At 44.4% G+C, this 20,029-nt stretch overlaps 1 protein-coding gene across 4 annotated transcripts in view; it reads left to right on the top strand.

The window, feature by feature from the left end:
- The window catches only part of STRIP1 (striatin interacting protein 1), a 722,689-nt gene that overhangs the window by 596,872 nt on the left and 105,788 nt on the right, over window positions 1-20,029 (top strand). For all 4 annotated transcript variants that reach the window (XM_077467363.1, XM_077467360.1, XM_077467361.1 and 1 more), the window contains 2 exons: window positions 14,956-15,053; window positions 15,134-15,260. In XM_077467363.1, coding sequence (XP_077323489.1) covers window positions 14,956-15,053; window positions 15,134-15,260 — 225 coding nt within the window. The remainder of the gene's footprint in view (window positions 1-14,955; window positions 15,054-15,133; window positions 15,261-20,029) is intronic.

The raw sequence follows: 20,029 nt of genomic DNA, 5'->3' as shown, positions 1-20,029 counted from the left end.
AGCTGGATTCCCAACTGTGCACAAAAGGCTCACCAGATCCAGGAGACAAACTGACTACCCCTGTCCAAGACAATCACCTTGGGTAGCCCATGTAAGCAAAAGATCTCTCGAGCAAAAATGGAAGCCAGTTTCTTAGAGGTAGGCAACTTCTTAGGTGGAATACAATGACGCATCTTTGAGAACCGGTCAACCACCATAAGGATAACAGTATTGCCTTGGGAGTTGGGCAACTCCACAATGAAATCCATTGACAGGTGAGTACAGGGCCTCTCTCTATTGGGTATGGGTTGTAGGAGGCCCACTGGAAGGTGTTGTGGAGTCTTACTCTGAGCACACAGGGGACAGGCAGCTACGAAGGCAGAAACATCAGCCCGTAGACTAGGCCACCAGAATTTTTGGGAAATGGCCCAAATGAGTTTATTCTTCCCAGGATGGCCAGCTGCCTTGGGAGAATGGTAAATCTGGAGCACAGCAGTACGGAGACTCTCTGGGACAAAGCAGCAGTCACAAGGTTTCTCAGGAGGAGCATGGACCTGAGCAGCAAGAATTTTGTCACCCAAAGGAGAAGACTGGTGCGAACCGTAGCCAAGATACGATCAGGAGGAATGATAGTACCCGGTACCGACTCCGACTTGGAAGTGGAGGAAAATTGATGTGACAAGGCATCAGTCCTTACATTCTTAGTACCGGGTAAGAATGAGACGATGTAATTAAAGCTCGACAAGAAAAGAGCCCATCGTACACTTCTGGGAGAGAGTCACTTAGCCTCCAACAAGAATGGAAGATTCTTATGGTCAGTAAGAATTAGAACAGGCACATCTCCTTGGTACCTTCAAGGAGATGTCTCCATTCTTTCAGGGCTAAAATGATCTCCAACAGCTCTCTGTCACCAATCTCATAATTGCACTCAGCAGGTGACAAGATCTTGGAAAAGTAGCCACACGGATGCATAGCGCTCTCAGAGTTAGGATGTTGAGACAGCAGGGCGCCAACTCCAGTCTCAGAAGCATTAACTTCTAGGATAAAAGGCAACGTAGGATCAGGATGTGCCAACACAGGAGTAGAAACAAAGGCAGCCTTGAGAGTCTCAAAGGCCTTAATGGACTCCGGAGATCAACTCTGTGGGTTATCGTCCTTTCTGTTCATATCAGTCAGGGGCTTGACCAGAGATGAGAAGTTACGAATAAACTTCCGATAGTAGTTGGAAAAACCCAGGAAATGCTGCAGAGAACGTAAACCCACGGGTCAAGGACTGCCGAAAGTTTCTCTGGGTCCATCGAAAAACCAGCAGTGGAAATGACATAGCCCAGGAATGTAACCTGTGCACGATGGAACTCGCACTTCTCCAGTTTACAATCGAGATTGTTCTCTTAGTTTCTGAAGTACACGACCGACATCTGTGTGGTGGCTTTCCAGGAACTTGGAAAATATGAGGATATCATTGAGATAAACCACCACACATAACTGCAGCAAATCTCGGAGGACATCGTTAATAAATTCCTGGAAAAATGCCGGGGCGTAACAAAGGCCAAAAGGCATTACCAGGTATTCATAATGGCCTGTTCTGGTATTAAACGCAGTTTTTCACTCATCACTCTCCTTAATGCGCACGAGATTGTATGCCACTCTCAAGTCAAGCTTTGTGAAAAACATTGCTCCCTTGAGGCGATCAAATAACACTGTAATCAATGGAATCGGGTAGGCATTCTTAATCGTGGCACAATTGAGACCCCTATAATCTATGCAAGGTCTCAGTTCACTGCTCTTCTTCTTCACAAAGAAGAAACCAGCACCAGTAGGAGACGAGGATTTGCGGATGAAACTTCAAGAAAGTGTGTTAGCAACATACTCCTCCATGGCCTTATCCTCCAAGACCGAAAAAGGGTAAACCCGGCCACGAGGAGGTATGGCACCGGGTTGAAGGTCAATTACGCAATCATAAGACCGGTGTGGAGGCAAACTACCAGCTTGACCTTTATCAAAGACATTGTTAAAATCGCAGTACTCCTCCGGGAGAGAGGGGATTGAAGAGGCGCACAGGACCTTGGATACCTTCAGGAAGCATGTCTCACTGCATTGTGGTGACCAGGGGAGAACCTCGAGCCAATCAAGAGGGGTTGTGACTCTGTAACCAAGGATAACCAATAACCAGCGGAAACCTGGGTGAGGAAATAACTTGGAATTGGATTATCTCATGGTGAAGAGCCCCTACGGCCATGGACAACGGAACCGTCTTGTGAGTCACATGGGCAGGCTGTTAAGGTCTCCCATCAAGAGCCTCAGTGGCAAGTGGAGTGTCATGCAGCTGTAGCGGAATCGAGTGCTGCAAAACAAATGCAGAATCAATGAACAGGCCTGCAGCCCCATAGTTGATTAGAGCCTGTATCTCAATGGACGACTCAGCCCAAGAAAGGGTGACCGAAACCAGGGGCTTATCCTTCTGGATAACTGGGGATGAAACAACGCCACCTAAGGTATGTCAATGACAGGACCTCAAGGTTCAGGCATTCCCTGGATGGGTAGGACAAGACTCCAAAAAGTGACCTGCCTGGCCACAATAAAGGCACAATCTCTCCCTCCTCCTAAAGGCTCTCTCATCCGCAGAGACGCACGCGAAGCCCAGGTGCATGGGTTCATCTTCACTGACTGACTCGGTACCAGGAGGCATAGGAGGTGAGGGAGGCATGGGTGGGCCTACAAAGCTCGGAGGCAAATGTACAGGAGGCTTCCGCATGCGCTCCTTAAGAGAAAGTCTTTTTCTGAGTCTGGAGTCAATGAGGATGGCAAACTAGATCAAGCTCTCCAGCTCAGTGGGTATATCTCGGGCTGCTATCTCATCCTTGATGGAATCCGAGAAACCATGAGAAAAAACAGCCACGAGGACCTCATTGTTCCAAGCAACCTCTGCTGCCAGAATACGGAATTCAATCGTGTAGTTGGCAACAGTTCTTATACTCTGATGGACATAAGGCACTTGGCAGCAGAAGCGGAGCGTGTGGGAACGTCAAATACCCTTTTAAAGGAGGCCACAAACTAAGGGTAACTCAAGACAACAGGTTTTTGCATCTCGCATAGAGTGTTAGCCCAGGCCAAGGCTCTCTCAGAAAGCAAAGATATCACGAAACATACTTTGCTTCTGTTCATGGGAAACGCCTGGGGCAGCATCTCGAAGTATATCTCAACCTGATTGAGAAACCCTCTGCATTGAACTGGATCACCCCCAAATCGCTGGGGAAGCGGAGCGGAACCAGACATACCTCGTATAAAGGTAATACTCGAGGGTGCCTGCACAGAGACTGGCGCACCAGCAGGGACAGCCTACGACTCAGGTTGTACTGGAGCAGTCACCGTGGGGGATTCCAGGTGAGCTGTGCGACTCAAGAGTGTTTGTAACGCCATGGCAAACTGATCCATGCAGTGATCTTGCTCATCCAATCTGGAAAAAACATTACCAACAAGTGGATTGACTGTATCCTCTGAATTCATGGCCTTCGCCTACTCTCATAAACTATGAATCAGACCGAGACAGAAGTACAATTAAATCATACTTGTTTTTTAAATAATAATAAAAAGGTAAATAGTAAAAGCGTAGTCAAAGCATAGCCAGAGTCAAGTAACAGGATAGAGTAGTCGTCCAGGCCAGAGTTCAATAACCAGATCGGGTAATCAGCCAGGCCAGAAGTCAGGGATCCAAGTAGAGCAGCAGCAAGCCAGTCTTTAAACAGAACCACAGGAGGTGGTTTCTGGTGATGTGACCAAGGCGAAGGCAGAGGGGATTTGAGCTGGGCAGCTTTAAGTAGGCAGGTCAGACGAGCATGATCAGGAATAGCTGGTAACTGTGGAGAGAGATGAGAGCTGGCAATTAGCCGGAAGCTGAGCAGCCAGCCCACAGATGGAAGGGCTAAGCCAGCCCTGACGGGTACGCATCTCGCTGATGTGCTCAGCCATTAGTCGGGAGGTCTCCTGAAACTTCTCTTGTATATCACAATACTGTCTTTTTAGATCAGCCAACTGTTGCTCTGCCTGTGATTTACCAGAAACCCAGACTTGTTGGATTGGGTGTGTCAGTTGGAGTTCTGTTCTTTCACAAAACTTTATACTGGCAACATGGAAGCTTTCGGGGATGCCCTGTCTCCACTCTCAGTGCGTAGGTGCATCCGGTGCCATGGTCTGTTTTCACTGCGACCACATGCGCCCTCTTGTCTAAGGACAATGCTTGCACCACCTCTTTGACCTGTTTCTCACCCCAATCGCTTTTTGTAAGTTCTATGGCCACATTGGCTTCTGAGTGTGTCCCTTCTGCTTCACACCATTGGACAGCTTTGACTGGATCCATGGTGATGCCAAGGGGTGGGCTTGCTAGTAGAGTGACAGGATCCCGGACAAGCCCCCATGTGTAGCACTAACCCCCCAGAAGGAGCTGCTGGTTTGAATTGGGCTTGCTCTTTACCTAGAAACCCCACTAACTTGACTCAATCCCCTTGGCACAGCAGTGGTGTAATGTAATACAGTACAATATAAAGCAATGCAAAAGTACCTGTATATACCCTCAGGATCCACTGGCTCCACCTGGTGGGGAAAAACCGCCACACAAATATTTAGACAGGTGGTTACAGTAATTGTGCTGTCATCGCAACATAGGACGACAGCACAATATATTTCAATATAACACAATATAAAATATGTATGTATTTATATAAACCTGTGAGCTCCCCCCACTTTAAAGGTTATACGTGAGGCCTCACTTAAAGTACTTTAATCCAGGGTCTTCTTTTCTTCGCTAGCTAAAGTCACTCCTTTATATTTGTAATGCAAATTTCATGTAGGATTAAGCTTAAATGCTCCTGGTGTAACTCCTATAACTTATTTACAAACGCATAGACACCAAAGTAGATAGGCCTCAAGCCTGTTCAGTGTCATTTGCTCTGTTACACCTCCGTGGAACTGCGAGGCCTGTATAAGAGTCTAACTGCGTGCAAAAGTTAACAAATGGTCGTCCACAACCAGCTCACCAACTGGATCAAAGTTTGGCGTGATCACTTTGGTCCGGTGACTGTAGCTTGCCTGTCAGCTGGGCCAAATGCTCTATATCGCTTTGCTGAATCGATCCGATTCTCCGGTGCTCCACCAGGTCACCTCACAAAAACAAACAGGCTCGCGCTCTGTGAGAGCTCTCAGCCGCTGTCTCTCGGGAAACCTCTCCACAGATCCACACAGGCAGGCAGCGTGGTCCCAAGAGACCTAAAATGGCCGCTCGGGTCCCTTTTATTCCCTACCCAGCATGCATTGCGTAAGAGTGTTCATGGCTAGGTAACAAGGTCAACCTCCAGAATCCAAACCAGTCACTTCCTCTACAAGTCTTTAGATTGTTCCGAGGTAATAATAAACAGGTGCGTTCAGGGGTTGACAAATTTGCTTGGAATCTAAGAGCCAGCTAAAAAAGTTAGGAGCCAGGTCCGTGACGGCGATCTGGACCTGTCCCTGGCCTGACATGGAGACGAGTGAGGGGAAGATAGCCCCCAGCCCCCCACCTGTCTCCAAGTCATTGCCCATAGCTCTTAGAGGGACATTTTATTTTTTTCAAATGACAAATTTTTTTTTAAATTGCATTTTAGTGTAAATATGAGATGGGAGGTCTCTCTGACCCCAGATCTCATATACAAGAGGACCTGTCATGCTTTTTTCTATTATAAGGGATTTTTACATTCCTTGTAATAGGAATAAAAGTGACACTTTTTTTTTTTGAAAAGAACAGTGAAAAAAATTAAAATAAAAGTTAAAATAAGAAAAAATAATTATTTTAAACGCGCCCTGTCTCGCCAAGCTTGCGTGCAGAAGCGAACGCATATATGAAAGCGGTGTTCAAACCACACATGTGAGGTATCGCTGCGATCGGTAGAGTGAGAGCAATAATTCTAGCCCCAGACCTCCTCTGTAACTTAAAACGTGCAACCTGTAGAATTTTTTAAACGTCGCCTATGGAGATTTTAAAGGGTAAAAGTTTGTCGCCATTCCATGAGCAGGCGCAATTTTGAAGCATGACATGTTGGGTATCGATTTACTCGACGTAACATTATCTTTCACAATATAAAAAAAAATTGGGCTAACTTTACTGTTGTCTTTTTTTTTTTTTTTTATTAAATAAATTTTCCCCAAAAAAGTGCGCTTGTAAGTCCGCTGTGCAAATATGGTGTGACAGACTAGTATTGCAACGACCACCATTTTATTCTCTAGGGTGTTAGAAATATATATATATTATGTTTAGGGGTTCTGAGTAAAAGGAAGGAGATAGGCTGGCAGGCAGGGGAAGCTCCATTAGCATTGCTGGTTATAATTCCAACGGCCACCACAAGAGGAAGCCAGATTCCAGAAGGAACCATAGGATCGTAGAAGGCCTCAAAGCCGGGGGCTCAATTACCGGCCGCTGGCTGCACGGCCCGACGTGGTCACGCCGGGGGGCCCCAGGCGCCAGGTCGCTAATTCTAGTCGCAAGTGCGACCTGGCACACCTTTTGTCGAGCCCTGGGTGCGTTACCCATATCTGGTCACTAGATGGCTCTGGTACGAAACCACAGTAAGGTAATAACCTTACATGAAAACATGCATAATCACATCAATAGGCAAAGATGTCACAGCTACATCTTCATACAAGTATCATTCCCTCATCAATAGCCAGCTAAAAAAAAAAAGACCGAGCGCAACGTTTAGATCTGAGCAGACATATCCTATGTTGCTGCAGTAACCACAATCTGAGCGCCAGCATAGTTCAAATTTTCAATCCATTTTTTTTGCCTGCTAAGGTCCTCTGCTTTTCTTTTGCCATTCTCAAAATAAGAGCTATATGAGCACCAGTTCAGGGCCACTCCTCACCTGGCAGGGTCATCCGCTCATATTTTCCATATCTCAAAAAATCTAGTGTTTTGCACCACTTGCCCGCTAAGCACACAGTAAGTGGAAACTTCGGATCATCTACCCCCTTTGCTATATTTAAGCATGTCTAAGCCCTTGTACACACGGTCGGACATTCTGACAACAAAATCCGCCGAATTTTGTCCAAAGGATTTTGTCCGAAACTGGTGTTGCATACACACGGTCGGACAAAGTCGTCGGAAAATCTGATCATTCGTAACGTGATGGCGTAATTTAGTTACGACGGGACTACGTTCCGGCTAGTAGCCAATAGCTTTGGTCTGGGAATTTGATCTGAGCATGCATGGCACTTTGTCTGACCGGAATTCTCTACAAACGATTGGACAAAGTTTGATCGGATCATGTTGTCGGAAAATTTTATAGCCCAGCTCTAAAACTTTGTCGGTCGGATATTCCGCCGGAAACAGTCCGATGGAGCCCACACACGGTCGAATTAACCCGACAACACGGTCCGATCGGACATTTTCCGTCAGAATGTCCGACCGTGTGTACAAGGGCTACCACATAATAACCCACTATACTACCACCAGCACTTCAAGGGTTTATTATTGCATGTCACACCAGCACTGAAAGGGTTAAACATCCTGTTCACAGCACCATTATGTAATAAAGGGTTACATTTTTTATTATTTTCAGGTTCCTACGTTTAACCTTTCAGTTATGTGAATTTGGTGCGATAATTCTAACAACTTACCTCAAAAGTATAATAAAAATACTAAGCTTGGTTTAACCACTTCCCGCCCTGGGGGCGTGCAGAGTGGCAATCCATGGTGCAGTGTGTCACTCTGAGACACCGCATCTCTGATCTTGGTGAACAGCCTATGACGTAGGCTCTTTACCATGTGATCAGCTGTGACCAGGAAGTGCCGGTAATCGGCTTTCCTCGGTTTGCGCTGACAGGGAGAGCCAACCGGCAGCTCTCCTGTCAGAGGTGGGGTGTGTACTTATAATCAGCACAGTGATTATTAGCGCCGCCATGAAAGATGCCAACCACAGTGCCGGTGCCCATCAGTAGTGACTGTCAGTATCTCCTTATCAGTGCCATCTATTAGTGCCCCTCGGTGCCACCCACCAGTGCTGCCTATTAGTGCCTATCAGTGCGGCCTATTAGAGCCCATCAGTGCTGCATATCAGTGCCCATCAATTCTACATATTAGGAAAGGAGTCAAGGTGCGCCAATCTAAGTTCAGTAACAAAAACAGCTTTAATGGAAATATGTAAAGGTGGCCAAATGGCTACTCACAATTACTCAATAAGAGTTAAGCATGTAAACACATGTAGTCTGTCTATAGGAAATCCGCAGCTTTCCACAGTGTGGCGTCCCAGTGATGTAAGGAGACAGCTGTCCAGATGGTAATGGTAGGTCGATCTGTGGTCTGAGGTCTTTGACTGGTGGGAGCACTGCCATAGGGGGTACAAGGAGTCCCAAAAAGGACACATGCTTAACTCTTATTGAGTAATTGTGAGTAGCTATTTGATCACCTTTACCTATTTTCCATTAAAGCTGTTTTTGATACGGCACTCCTTTTCTATTGTCTTCCAGAGTAATTGCTTCTACTCTCAAGGGAGCTGCCGCTGGTGCTTATCATCCCTTTTTCATTTTTATCAACTATTATCATTTTTTGCATTGGCGGGACTCTGTATTTTTTGTATTCATGTGTATGTTTTTCTATACGCTACGAATATACATCACGGGTTCTCTGTGTGTGTGTGTGTATATATATAAGAAGGCCGGTATGGTGGCCTGCAATTATGGGAGGAGCCCGGAGGGGTATTTAACCAGCCCGTTCGGCTGTCTTCCTTGTCGGTTCCTGTGCGCGATATCTGCTACGTCAGAGATCTAGGGCCGACTATTCGAGACCAAACGTTGAGTTCAGTGTTCGTGAGTTCCCGTGTTTGTTAGTCCTGATCGTGTGTCCATGTTGTCAGTCGTCTTGTCTTCGTAAGCGTTCGTGTGTTTTCCTTGTCCGAGTGTCGCAATACTCAAAAAATTGCCGTTGTCGTACAACGCATCTGGGCCGGCTGTCGCAGGTAGGGCTTCGGCTCCCATTTTTTTATTTCATGTCTACTATGTCACTAAACACGATATCCTGAACTCACGGACCACTCACATTACATTTCACAAACTTATTTTTTCAATCATGTCACCAGTACTCGTTACCTCAAATATCACTACTCCTTTTCTTCTCGAGAGAAGTTGTTGTCACTCGTTCGTGACATATCGGTCATGCCACATCAGGCACCTCATTTCGTACACATTTAATTTCAATCGGACTACTCCCCAGTCATTTCTAAAAATATATTCGAATCGTTCGAATCATTTCTAAAGTCACAGGCGGCTGCTCGTCATGTCAAATTTTAAGCAGTCCAAGTCATTTCGAAATCATTTTGAATCATTTCAAATCATTTCGAATCATTTCAAATCATTTCATATCATTTCGAATCATTTCATATCATTTCAAATCATTTCATTAATTTCTGTCACTTACCGCGCTCCGATTCGAATCTAGTCGCATCTCCGATGCATCGATTCGCTTCGGTGTGCCCCAGTTTTCGGCCTCATTTCAGTACATGCTCCAGAGACTGAGTCACTCGCAGGTTCAGGCACAGTCCCTGATTCTCGTCTTTGTCATGGCATATCATTTCTTGTCACGTATTACGCTCCAATAAGAATCCAGTCGCATTTCAGGTATGCACCGATTCGCCTTGGTGTGCCAAGTTGTTGGCCTCATTTCTGTACATGCTTCAGAGATGGATTCTTTGTTAAACCATCGGTCCAGTTGTTGATTCTTGTCTCTGTCATGGCATATCATTTCTGTCACTTATTACGCTCCGATTCGAATCCTGTCGCATTTTTCAGATGCACCGATTCGTTCCGGTGTGCCCAGCTGTTTGGCCTCATTTCGGCACATGCTCCAGAGACAGGATTTATTTGTCAATCATGGGCTCACCCTCTGATTTTTGTCTTTGTCATGGGTATCATTTTGTTTCACCTATCACGTTCCGATATGAATCACACCTGTGCACTAAATTCGTCTCGGCGTGCCCCAGGACAGGCCTCATTTCAGTACATGCTCCAGAGTCCGTTTCGTGCTCTGTCGCAAGATTACGGCATGGCGATCCGGGCCTCTGCCATGGCGGACTCACTGATTTCACTGTCACGTACTGCTCCCCGGTTCAGGATCCAGTTGTTCTACAATGTTCCGATCCCTGCCGGGGGCCTTGCTCATTGGCCTCATTTCACTAATTGCCTCATTTCAGTACATGCTCCAGAGTCCGGTTCGCTGTCAGTTGCGTCTGCGTCACGACCGAGTCGCGCCTCTGTCATGGCAGATGTTTCATTTTAAGGCAACATTTCATTGTGTTTGTTTGTCTCATTTCATTCCATTTCGTTTCATTTCATTTCATTTCAAACTCACCACCCCCATTAAAGTCACCATTTAGCCAGTTGTCTGTGACAGGTATGGAACTCTCAACTAGTTTTGCCTTCATATTTGCAGGTCAGTCGAGTCCAGTAGCATCCGCCATGCACTGATTCGTCTAGGCATGCCCCAGTTGTCTTGACCTCATTTCTTTCTGTGCTCCACAGTCTAAACTCATCGTTAATCACAACATACCGATTCTTGTCTATATCACGGCAAACATTTAATTTATTTCATTTCACATACTCATCATTTTATCGAGTCAAATCCACTCAAACCAGCAACACATTCATTCGCACCTGTCATTTCAGCCTTACGGGTATAACTCAACAATTCATATCGGATTCATTTCATACACTCCACGATCGCTTGTGTCAGATTTATCGCATACGACCAATTCATAGGATTCATTTCATACCTACATCCGATTCATATCGGATTCATTTCGGACACATCCAAGTACAACTTTGTGCAATTGTTGCTAGCATGCATCCAATCACAAACGTCCTGCAATCACCGCAAGCACACCCAGGCATAACTCCCTGCAATCGTGGCAGACTCGCATCCAAGCATAAACTTCTTGCAACCGTTGCAAGCACGCATCCAAGCATAGACTTCTTGCAATGGTTGCTAGCACACATCCTAGCATAAACTTTGCAGTTGTCGCTAAGCAAACCCCAGGCACAAACTTATTGCTATCCTTGCTGGCAAGCAGTTCTGGCTGGCTCAGTGCATTGCTCTGGGTAAGGCCTGAATACTTTCCTAACGTACGTAATATAACGGGGTGCTAGATTGTAGGTAGGTTGATCCAGGGAGAAATCTGATTGCCTCTTGGGGGATAAGGAAGGAATTTTTTCCCCTGCTGTAGCTAATTGGAGCATGCTCTGCGGGTTTTTTTTGCCTTCCTCTGGATCAGCTGTGGGTATAGCATTGGGTGTGTCGGGTTGTGCAATGTTGTTTGTTTAATTGTTGATTTTGTCGTGGGCTGGGTGGACTTTTGTCTTTTTCAACCTAGCTAACTATGCATCCTAGCATAACTTCTTGCAATCATAGCAAGCATGCATCCTGGCATAACTTCTTCAGTCTTTGCAAGCACATGCAGTCATACTGCTCACAGCCACTACAAACACATCTCCAGTGACATTAACTCCCTTGCTATTGTTGTAAGCACACATTTAAGCGCAACACTTGCTATCATGGCTAGGCGCGCAACTTAGCATAACTTGTAATCGTTGCAAGCACTTTCGGTGGCACTCAGCAACACATCATTTTCAGCGGTACTCATTTGGCGACTTGGCCCCAGTGGCATTTTCATACGAGCCACTCGCCGTTCCTGTCGGTCATTTCTCCCTTTGGACAGTTGAGTTCAGCTTCCGTTCTACACCAGATGTCAAGTTGCCACACGCAGCTGGCTTCTTCTCGTAACACTATCAGGCTATATCTAGCCAGCATCCAGCATTTCTATCCTTACAGGACCCCGGTGAGCCGTCTCTGTTTACGGCCCATACAGTAAGATCCCCTCTACCTGGTATCCAGAAGCATCAGCCCGTGGCTAACGCCAAACGCTTGCCCATCACAAACTGCCATCTTTAGGGACATGTAAGATATCCTCGCACGCCAGCTTCCCCCTTGACAAGCTGACCCTATCAGGTCAGTTTTTCAACACTTCACCCACACACAGGGGTATACCTAGAAGCAGCTTCAGTCTGTTTCGAGAATGCTCAGTTCTGCAATATGGTCATTCCCCAGGGTTGATCTTTATGTCATGCATCCTGGTCTTCCCCTCCCAGATTCAGGACCCCTGTCAGATCTTTAATCTGGACACCACGGATCTTTCAATGTCAGAGGTTCCGTACTACGTAGATCGGTATATCAATGTTCATACGTCTATCTCGCCCCTATCACCCCAGGTAGTAACAGATGTAGTGACCATCACAGGCTTCGCTGCAATTTTTGGCCACCATTGGTATACAGGACCATGGCCTCCAGAAATATTCTTAAACCCTGGGTTTACCCGGATTTCCTCCCTCTTTAGCTACACCCCGTCATGGCAGCTCTGTCCCATAGTAACAGCCGCACAGCTCTGGGGTCATTGCTCGACAGGGCAAACTATGGCCTTCACCACCGACAACCAGCAGAGATTATTGCAAAGATAGGTCTAAATCCCTAGCAGTCATGTCCTTCCTGTGTAGGCTGGTACAGCTGTCATTATAAATTCAGCTGGTACAGCTGTCATTATAAATTCAGTTGTTCCCGGGCTAGAGCAATCTCGCAGCAGATGCGCTTTCGTGTTTAACTACACCTTCTTTGCACAGGTGCCAGGAGCCGATCCAGTATCAGCCATTATCCTTGGTCGGTCTCAGCTAAACCCCTGTTTAGCACAACATCTGCAAACAGCGACCAAGCTCGTCAACGTCTCACTTTCTCGCAACACCCTCAACCTACCAGACGGCCTGGAGGGCCTTCAAAAATTTCTGACACACCACTCCTGTGAAACTTCTAACATCAGGCAGATACTGGCCTTTATCTCATACTGTCATACCCAGCTAGCCCTATCCCACAACACTATTCGGCTATACCTAGCCGGCGTGCAACATTTCTTGTCCCCGCAAACCTTCTTTATTCATGTCCCACGCTATTTGAGCCATGCTACGTGAAGTCCAGGAACTCCAACCGGTGGTCGGTGCCAAATGCTTACCCAAACGGGTGACATCCTTATGGGTATACCGACCATCCTGACTACCTCTTCGTTTGGTATCTCCCCTAGCATGGTCCTACAAGCACCCAGGTGTTGGCCTACTATGGGTCCCTGCGACCTGGAAAAGTTCACCTGCAGCAATACAGCAGGCCAAGAGCTACCTAGACGCTACTTAGTCTGCTACAAAGATCACTTCGTACTTCACCTAGCGGTTTCTAAAGAGCAGCAAGTAGGCTCCAGGGTAGACATCCACTTTACAGAATCGATAATAGCGGGTGTCCAGTTGCCACACTCAACCAACTGTTGACACTACTCCCCAAACAGTCGGCCTCCAGTCCCCTTCTTCCTTTTTCGTCAAGCCCTTGAGTACTGGTCAGTTTGTGAAACACACAAGGGTACTTCTACGCAACTTTCACCTGAACCCTATCCGGTACTCCCGTCACTCCTTCCGCATTGGGCCAGCCTCAGCAACATCCCATCACGGGGTCCCAGACCATGTCATTCAAAGGTTAGGCAGGTGGGAGTCTGCCTGCTTCGCCCGGTACAGCCACAATCCGCAAGTGGAAATGGCTCAGGCATTTATTAAACTCACTCAATGATCAAACTCAATTAATAAAGAACTATCCCCTACCAGAATGTTTTTGCCCCCTTATTTTGGTATACCGTACGTTAGACCAAGGCACACTTTCAGGTCCATTTCAAGTAGTGAGTTTATGTTAACCCTGTTTGTCATCCTTATCCGTACCGGCCATAGGGCTCTGAACCATAAATAAGAAGGCCAGTATGGTGGCCTGCAATTATGGGAGGAGCCCAGAGGGGTATTTAACCAGCCCGTTCGGCTGTCTTCCTTGTCGGTTTCTGTGTGCGATACCCACCCTCCCACCCCCTTTTTAGGGCATTTCTCAAGCATCATACTCCTCACGAGAGTACTCATTTCACTTCATTTCATGTTCATTTCATTTAATCCTCATTTCTTATCTAGGGTATGCCCCCTTATTTTGGTATACTGTACGTTAGACCAAGGCACACTTTCAAATCCATTTCAAGTAGTGAGTTTATGTTAACCCTGTTTGACATCCTTATCCGTACCGGCCATAGGGCTCTGAACCATAAATATATATATATATAATGTTTTTTTTTTTTTTTAATCACTTATTCCGATGTGTATTTATTGTGTTGATTGTTGCTCTCAATGTTAGGTTGGTAATTGCACCATTTTTCCCTTTTTCCTATTCTACAAATTCGTGCCACCTTATCAGTGCCGGTTAGTGCAGCCTCATCGGTGCCTGTCAGTAAAGGATAAAACAACATTTTATAACAAGGAAAAACATAATTTTTTTCAAAAATCTCAGGTCTTTTTTAGTTTGTTTAGCAAAAAATAAAAAACCCCAGTAGTGATCAACTACAACCAAAAGAAAGCTCTATTTGTAGGAAGAAAATCGTCATTCAAAATTTACAGCGCTGAAAATTGTCCTGAGCAGAAAGGGGGGAAAGTGGCCAGTATTGAAGTGGTTAATGATATATTACAGATGATGAAATAGATAAATACGGCATTATTCAAGTCCTCGGTGAGCTAAATATAGTCTTTGTTTTACATATACACACATTATATATATATATATATATATATATATATATATATATATATATATATATATATATATATATATAATCTTATTGAGTGGTTAAAACCAGTTTTAGCTGAACAATGGTAAAAAAAAGAAGGGAATGTGATTACACACAGAGGGTCACAGGTAACAGAAATAGCTATATAATGTTTACCTATAAACTGTAATAATAACATAAAAACTATTCCTAAATTTCTTGTAATTCAAAGGCTATTAAAAACCTAAATTCTCCTAATTTTCCTCATTCCCCAACAAACTATAAGTACTTTTTTTTTCAGATTGCTCTGCTCAAGATCCTTCTAGCTGCAGCTCCAACTTCTAAAGCAAAGACAGATTCAATTAATATTCTGGCAGATGTCCTTCCAGAAGAGATGCCGTAAGTATTACTTACAGTAAAGTCTTGGCTTTGTTATTTGTGCTTAAAAATTTACACTTGTCTTTTTTTTTTTTTTAAAGAACCACTGTACTGCAGAGCATGAAACTTGGAGTAGATGTGAATCGACACAAAGAGATAATTGTTAAAGCTATTTCTGCTGTGGTGCTACTCTTACTTAAACACTTCAAACTGAATCACATTTACCAGGTTTGGGATTTTATTTTCATATGAATTTTAAATATGCCATTCTGTATATATTATTTAATATACTAATTAATTTACTTGTATTCCAATGTGTCATGTACAGTGGTCAGAGGTGTATTTTGGGTTTGTGCTGCCCTAGGCACGACTAAAATCAGACCCCCCCACCATGTGACAAGGCAGGGCGCATTGTTCTGTTAGGAAGGGGCGGGGTGTATAGTGAGGGTGCTGTGTTTTATGGGGTGGGGGCAGGGTGTATAGTGAAGAGTGCAGGGTTTGAATCAGAGCCCTCTGTACGTATCAGAGCTGGGCAGAGAGGAGGGCAGCATGTACTCATAATTCGGGCAGCAGCAGAGCCTGGTCTCTTCCTGTAGCACACCCGCTTGGCTGGGGGTTCAACACAGCGAGGGAGAGAGCCGGGGTCCTGGACACAAGGGAGGGACACAACCAGCTGTGCACTACACTTGTGCCCCGCCCCCCATTCACTTCCCATCTGCTCCATGTCAGTCACTGAGAGTCAGGCACGTCCGTAATCGGAGTGGATCCCAGAGAGCCACGAGGGATTCCAGCAGACTGGACTCGGGGGAGCCATGCGGTGACAGTGACTGCAGAACCGGGGACAACCCCTGGAGCAGCTGCCACCACCTACCTTTTTACCTACCCTCCCTAACCAACCAACACTTGTCCACAGCCAAGTGTGCATGCACAAGCATACTCTCCTCTAGGGATCCCGGAGGACCTGATAGCAGCTGCCAAGGCAGCTCTCCTGCAGATCTCTGACCTGTTTGGTTCTGGTTTGATTCTGGGCTGCGCCAACCCCCTGGAAAATACTTGCCAAGCCAAAGGCCTTATTTGCCTTGTGGCAGATATGCCCCCGACAGTGGTGCTTTACAGTTTAACCCTTTTACATTTTTTTGTATCACACAAGTCCTAAAACTCAAAAGTATGCTACTTGTTCATTTACTGTTTTTGAAGAAATTGATCAAGTTACTTCACAAATCTGTGTTTTGCAAATATTTACATCGTTGTGTTCAGTAGCTGGTGTGCCCACCTTGGGCAGCAATAACTACAACTGAACATTTCTGGTAGCTTTATAAGTCGATTTGGAGGAATTTTATTATTTTCCTTTCAACCTAGTTTAACAACTGAGAAAATAAGAGTCATGATTTTTTTTGCTTAAAAGATAGATCGCGATTCTCGCGGCGTAACATTATCTTTCACATTAAAACAAAAAAAAATGGGCTAACTTTATTGTTTACTGTTTTTTTTTTTTTTTTTTTTATTAATTGAAGTGAATTTTTTCCCAAAAAATTGCATTTGAAAGACTGCTGGGCAAGTACAGTTTGACATAAAATATTGCAGCAATTGCCTTTTTATTCCCTATGGTCTCTGCTAAAATATATAGAGTGGGGATTCCAAGTAATTTTCTAGCAAAAAATATTGATTTTAACTTAAAGTGGATGTAAACCCACTCCCATCCTTTATAAACTACTGCAATATTGGTTATCTAGAAGAATATATGCCTCCTGCATGTATACTTATCTGTCAAATGTCTCCCCTCTGTCTGCTATGAGACCCGAAAAACTGCAGATTTTGTGGGTGGGTCTATTTTCCAGGGCTCAGTGGGTGGATGTCAGTAGACTCCCCGCCCACCTCTACACTCCCCTTATCAACATGCATTTTCTTCTGTGTATTTCTTACACTGAACTTCTGCTATAAACATCCAGTCTTTGGCTGGTGCACGACATATTTAAATCACCTGTCACTCACAGCAAGGAGGAGGATTTGACAAAGTTTTTCTCTGTTTGTCAAGATTTATTATCTCACTGAACAATAAAAGAAGATTGCTCAGAGCTGGATTAGCTCTTTGTGGCAAGACTGGGCTCAAATGATAATAAATACTCTACATTATGACATAAAAAAAAAATCGGGTTTACATCCACTTTAAGAAAGAAGTGTCAGAAAAAGATTTAGACTTTAAGTTGTTAAACGTCCTGCATTTACAGGTTGTTGAAAACCTGGCAGTCTGCCCAGATTATTTATTTACACAGAAGTTCTATCCCTTTGATCTAAGAAGGAAGCTTAGTTACAATGTTGCAAAAAAAAAAAACTTGGCAGACTGCCCAGATGTTTTCTTTTGACAGCTGAGTGAGCAGATAGTTTCTCCATTTGTTTATATGAAAGAATTGGCAACCTCTGCAGGAGAGATAGTCAGAGGGGGTGAATCGAGATCACGATTTTTTAACAATTAATTGTGCAGCTTGTAATAGCAATCTGGCTGTATGCTATGCACACAGCCACATCTACTGTGCTAATTTAAGCACCCATTTCCGCCTTAATGATGTAATACTTTAGCTTACCTTCCAACACACTCATCCCAATGAACGGACATGACCATCCTTCTTACGTTCTCAGTTCCATCATTCTGACTCAAAAACACCCAAACAGGAAGTGATTGCCCACAACAGGCAAGCACTTCCTCAGTATATGAAATGACATACATCACAGGAAATGACATACATTAAAGGGGGGGGGACTCACAAGAGTAAGTGCGCACACCCCTTTTAGTCAGCATGCAGCACAGCAGATACTGTTTTAAAGTATACAGTATCTATTAAGCTAATTCTACTGGTTCCTACAGGCTTGAGACATGTGCGGGGACATTGCTACTGGTGTTGTCAATATACGGTACTAGTATATTAACAAGGCAGATACCAATTTCCTCTTATTAAAGCAGATATGTATCCAAAATAATATGTTTATCTCGTTATGTGGACTTCGCTTCTCTAATGCACATAGTCATTTTAAAGCAAGAAGCCCAGCGCATTGCGATTGGTACCAACAAACCTCCACAGACACAGAGAACACATCTCAAATCCCATGAGAAGGTTTTCATACTGCCCGTTTTTACCACTGGTCTCGATTTGACCCAAGTGCGCTCTGCTAGAGTGCGCCTCGATTAACCCAGACACAGGGAGACCGATGACAATCTATAGAGCACATATCCTAGAATAAAAGGTTCACATAAATGTTATACAATCAAATTTCCACAACAGTCCTCCTTTTTTGTCATATGCTCCTCGATGAATCTTGATCTTCTTACACCTAGAAATGAATCAGTCCTTACAGTCCATATGAGTCCATAAAAAGGAAAACACGGCTTGACATGTAGATTCTCTTCTTCAGGAGGGATGACATGGCGAGCTGTAGTAGTCGCTGGTCGGTCTGGGATCCTCTTTGTCTTGTTCCTGGGTCAGGCTTCTTGGGTGTCTCATTGAGGAAGATGTGCTCATCTGCTCCAACTCTGGTCATGCATCCAATCAGGCCACAGTAGCACAGCATATAGACACCATATGGGACACCATATAGACACCATATTGGGACACCATATAACAGTGAAAACAGGGGCTGCCTTACCCCATACAGCCCTGTATCCCACACAAGACAACAGATATCTTATTATATCTTATTACTTTAATGCAAATGCGATAGACAAGGAGAGCCAGATAGAGCAAACGTTTTGTGGGTCCCGGTAGTAATTGGTAATTGCCCCATTACCCTTTTATTATTCTCTTTCCCAAAAAGAGCGTAATATTAAGTTTTAAACTTCTCAACAGTCCCACAGGACACAGGCTTCCCAAGAGCCACTTCTTAACAGCCTGACCCCTCTCACAATTCTCTTCTTAATTAAAATTTATACGACCAGGGTTGTGTTAAAGCTAAGGCAAAAAAACAATTATTCGTTTACTTCAAAAGTTTGACCACACCGTCAAGTCCTAAATTCAAATTTCAGCAGTGCCTCCATTTGTTGTGATTAAAATGGTATTTCTATATACCTGACAAAGACCAGCTAGGTATAATTATGGCAATTTACCACACTTACAATACCCGCTTAGCACTGCAGCACTAAGGAGACAGCATTTTTCTGAACACAAGAAGTGATGAGTCAAAGTTGGTGTTCAGAGCTTGTCTGGTTTAATTCTGGGCGGGTCTACAATTTATATGCGCTATTAGCCAATCATTGCATAGAACATGGGTGTGGTTAATACAGAGGTGTACATTACATATCATTGATTATGTCATCTGCTTTCATGAGTCACAGTCATGAGTCCTGCTTCCCCATGTCATGTCTGGGGTGGCCCAGACATATTGAGACACAATTTGTTTATTTAGACAGTACAGAATAAAACTGCTTATGCAAGCTATATTTTCTTATATGTATGCTTTATAGGAAAAACGCTACAGTCAGTAAATAGAGTTTAAACTAACTAATAGGTTAACCCAAGTTAATCTTATATGAACTAATAAAGATGGAGTCGCTCCGGTTCAGCCATATCACAACAACCCTTACTTTCACATTCTTACTAAAATACAACACCCGCGATAAGTAAGAGGGCTGCCTCGGTGGGTTCAAACGTATTCTTGTTAGTACATTCAGACATGAGACAAACATTTAAATACAAATGTGGGGGAGATATTTCATAGTTCCAAATCAAAAATTACAAATGAAAAACAACCGAATGGAATTCTGCCTTCACTCTTAGCGATAGAAAAAAAAAAATATATACAATGGGAAAGACACGAGAACATCTCAGAATATTGTATGGATCACCCACACAAAGAATTTTAACCATAGTTCCTCCTCTGGGAATCACAAAAGCAAGTACTACACATCCATCAACGCACTCACCATTACAGATTTCTGAAGCCGCAGTTGCGATACATCAACTCCAGAAGGATACTAAAAATAGTATCCTTGGACCACCTATGTCAAT

Source organism: Lithobates pipiens, unplaced genomic scaffold, assembly GCF_037356315.1.
Source record: "Lithobates pipiens isolate NorthernLeopardFrog02 unplaced genomic scaffold, aLitPip1_a1.2 Scaffold_52, whole genome shotgun sequence".
NCBI lineage: Eukaryota > Metazoa > Chordata > Amphibia > Anura > Ranidae > Lithobates > Lithobates pipiens.
This window is presented reverse-complemented; position numbering and strand designations above follow the sequence as displayed.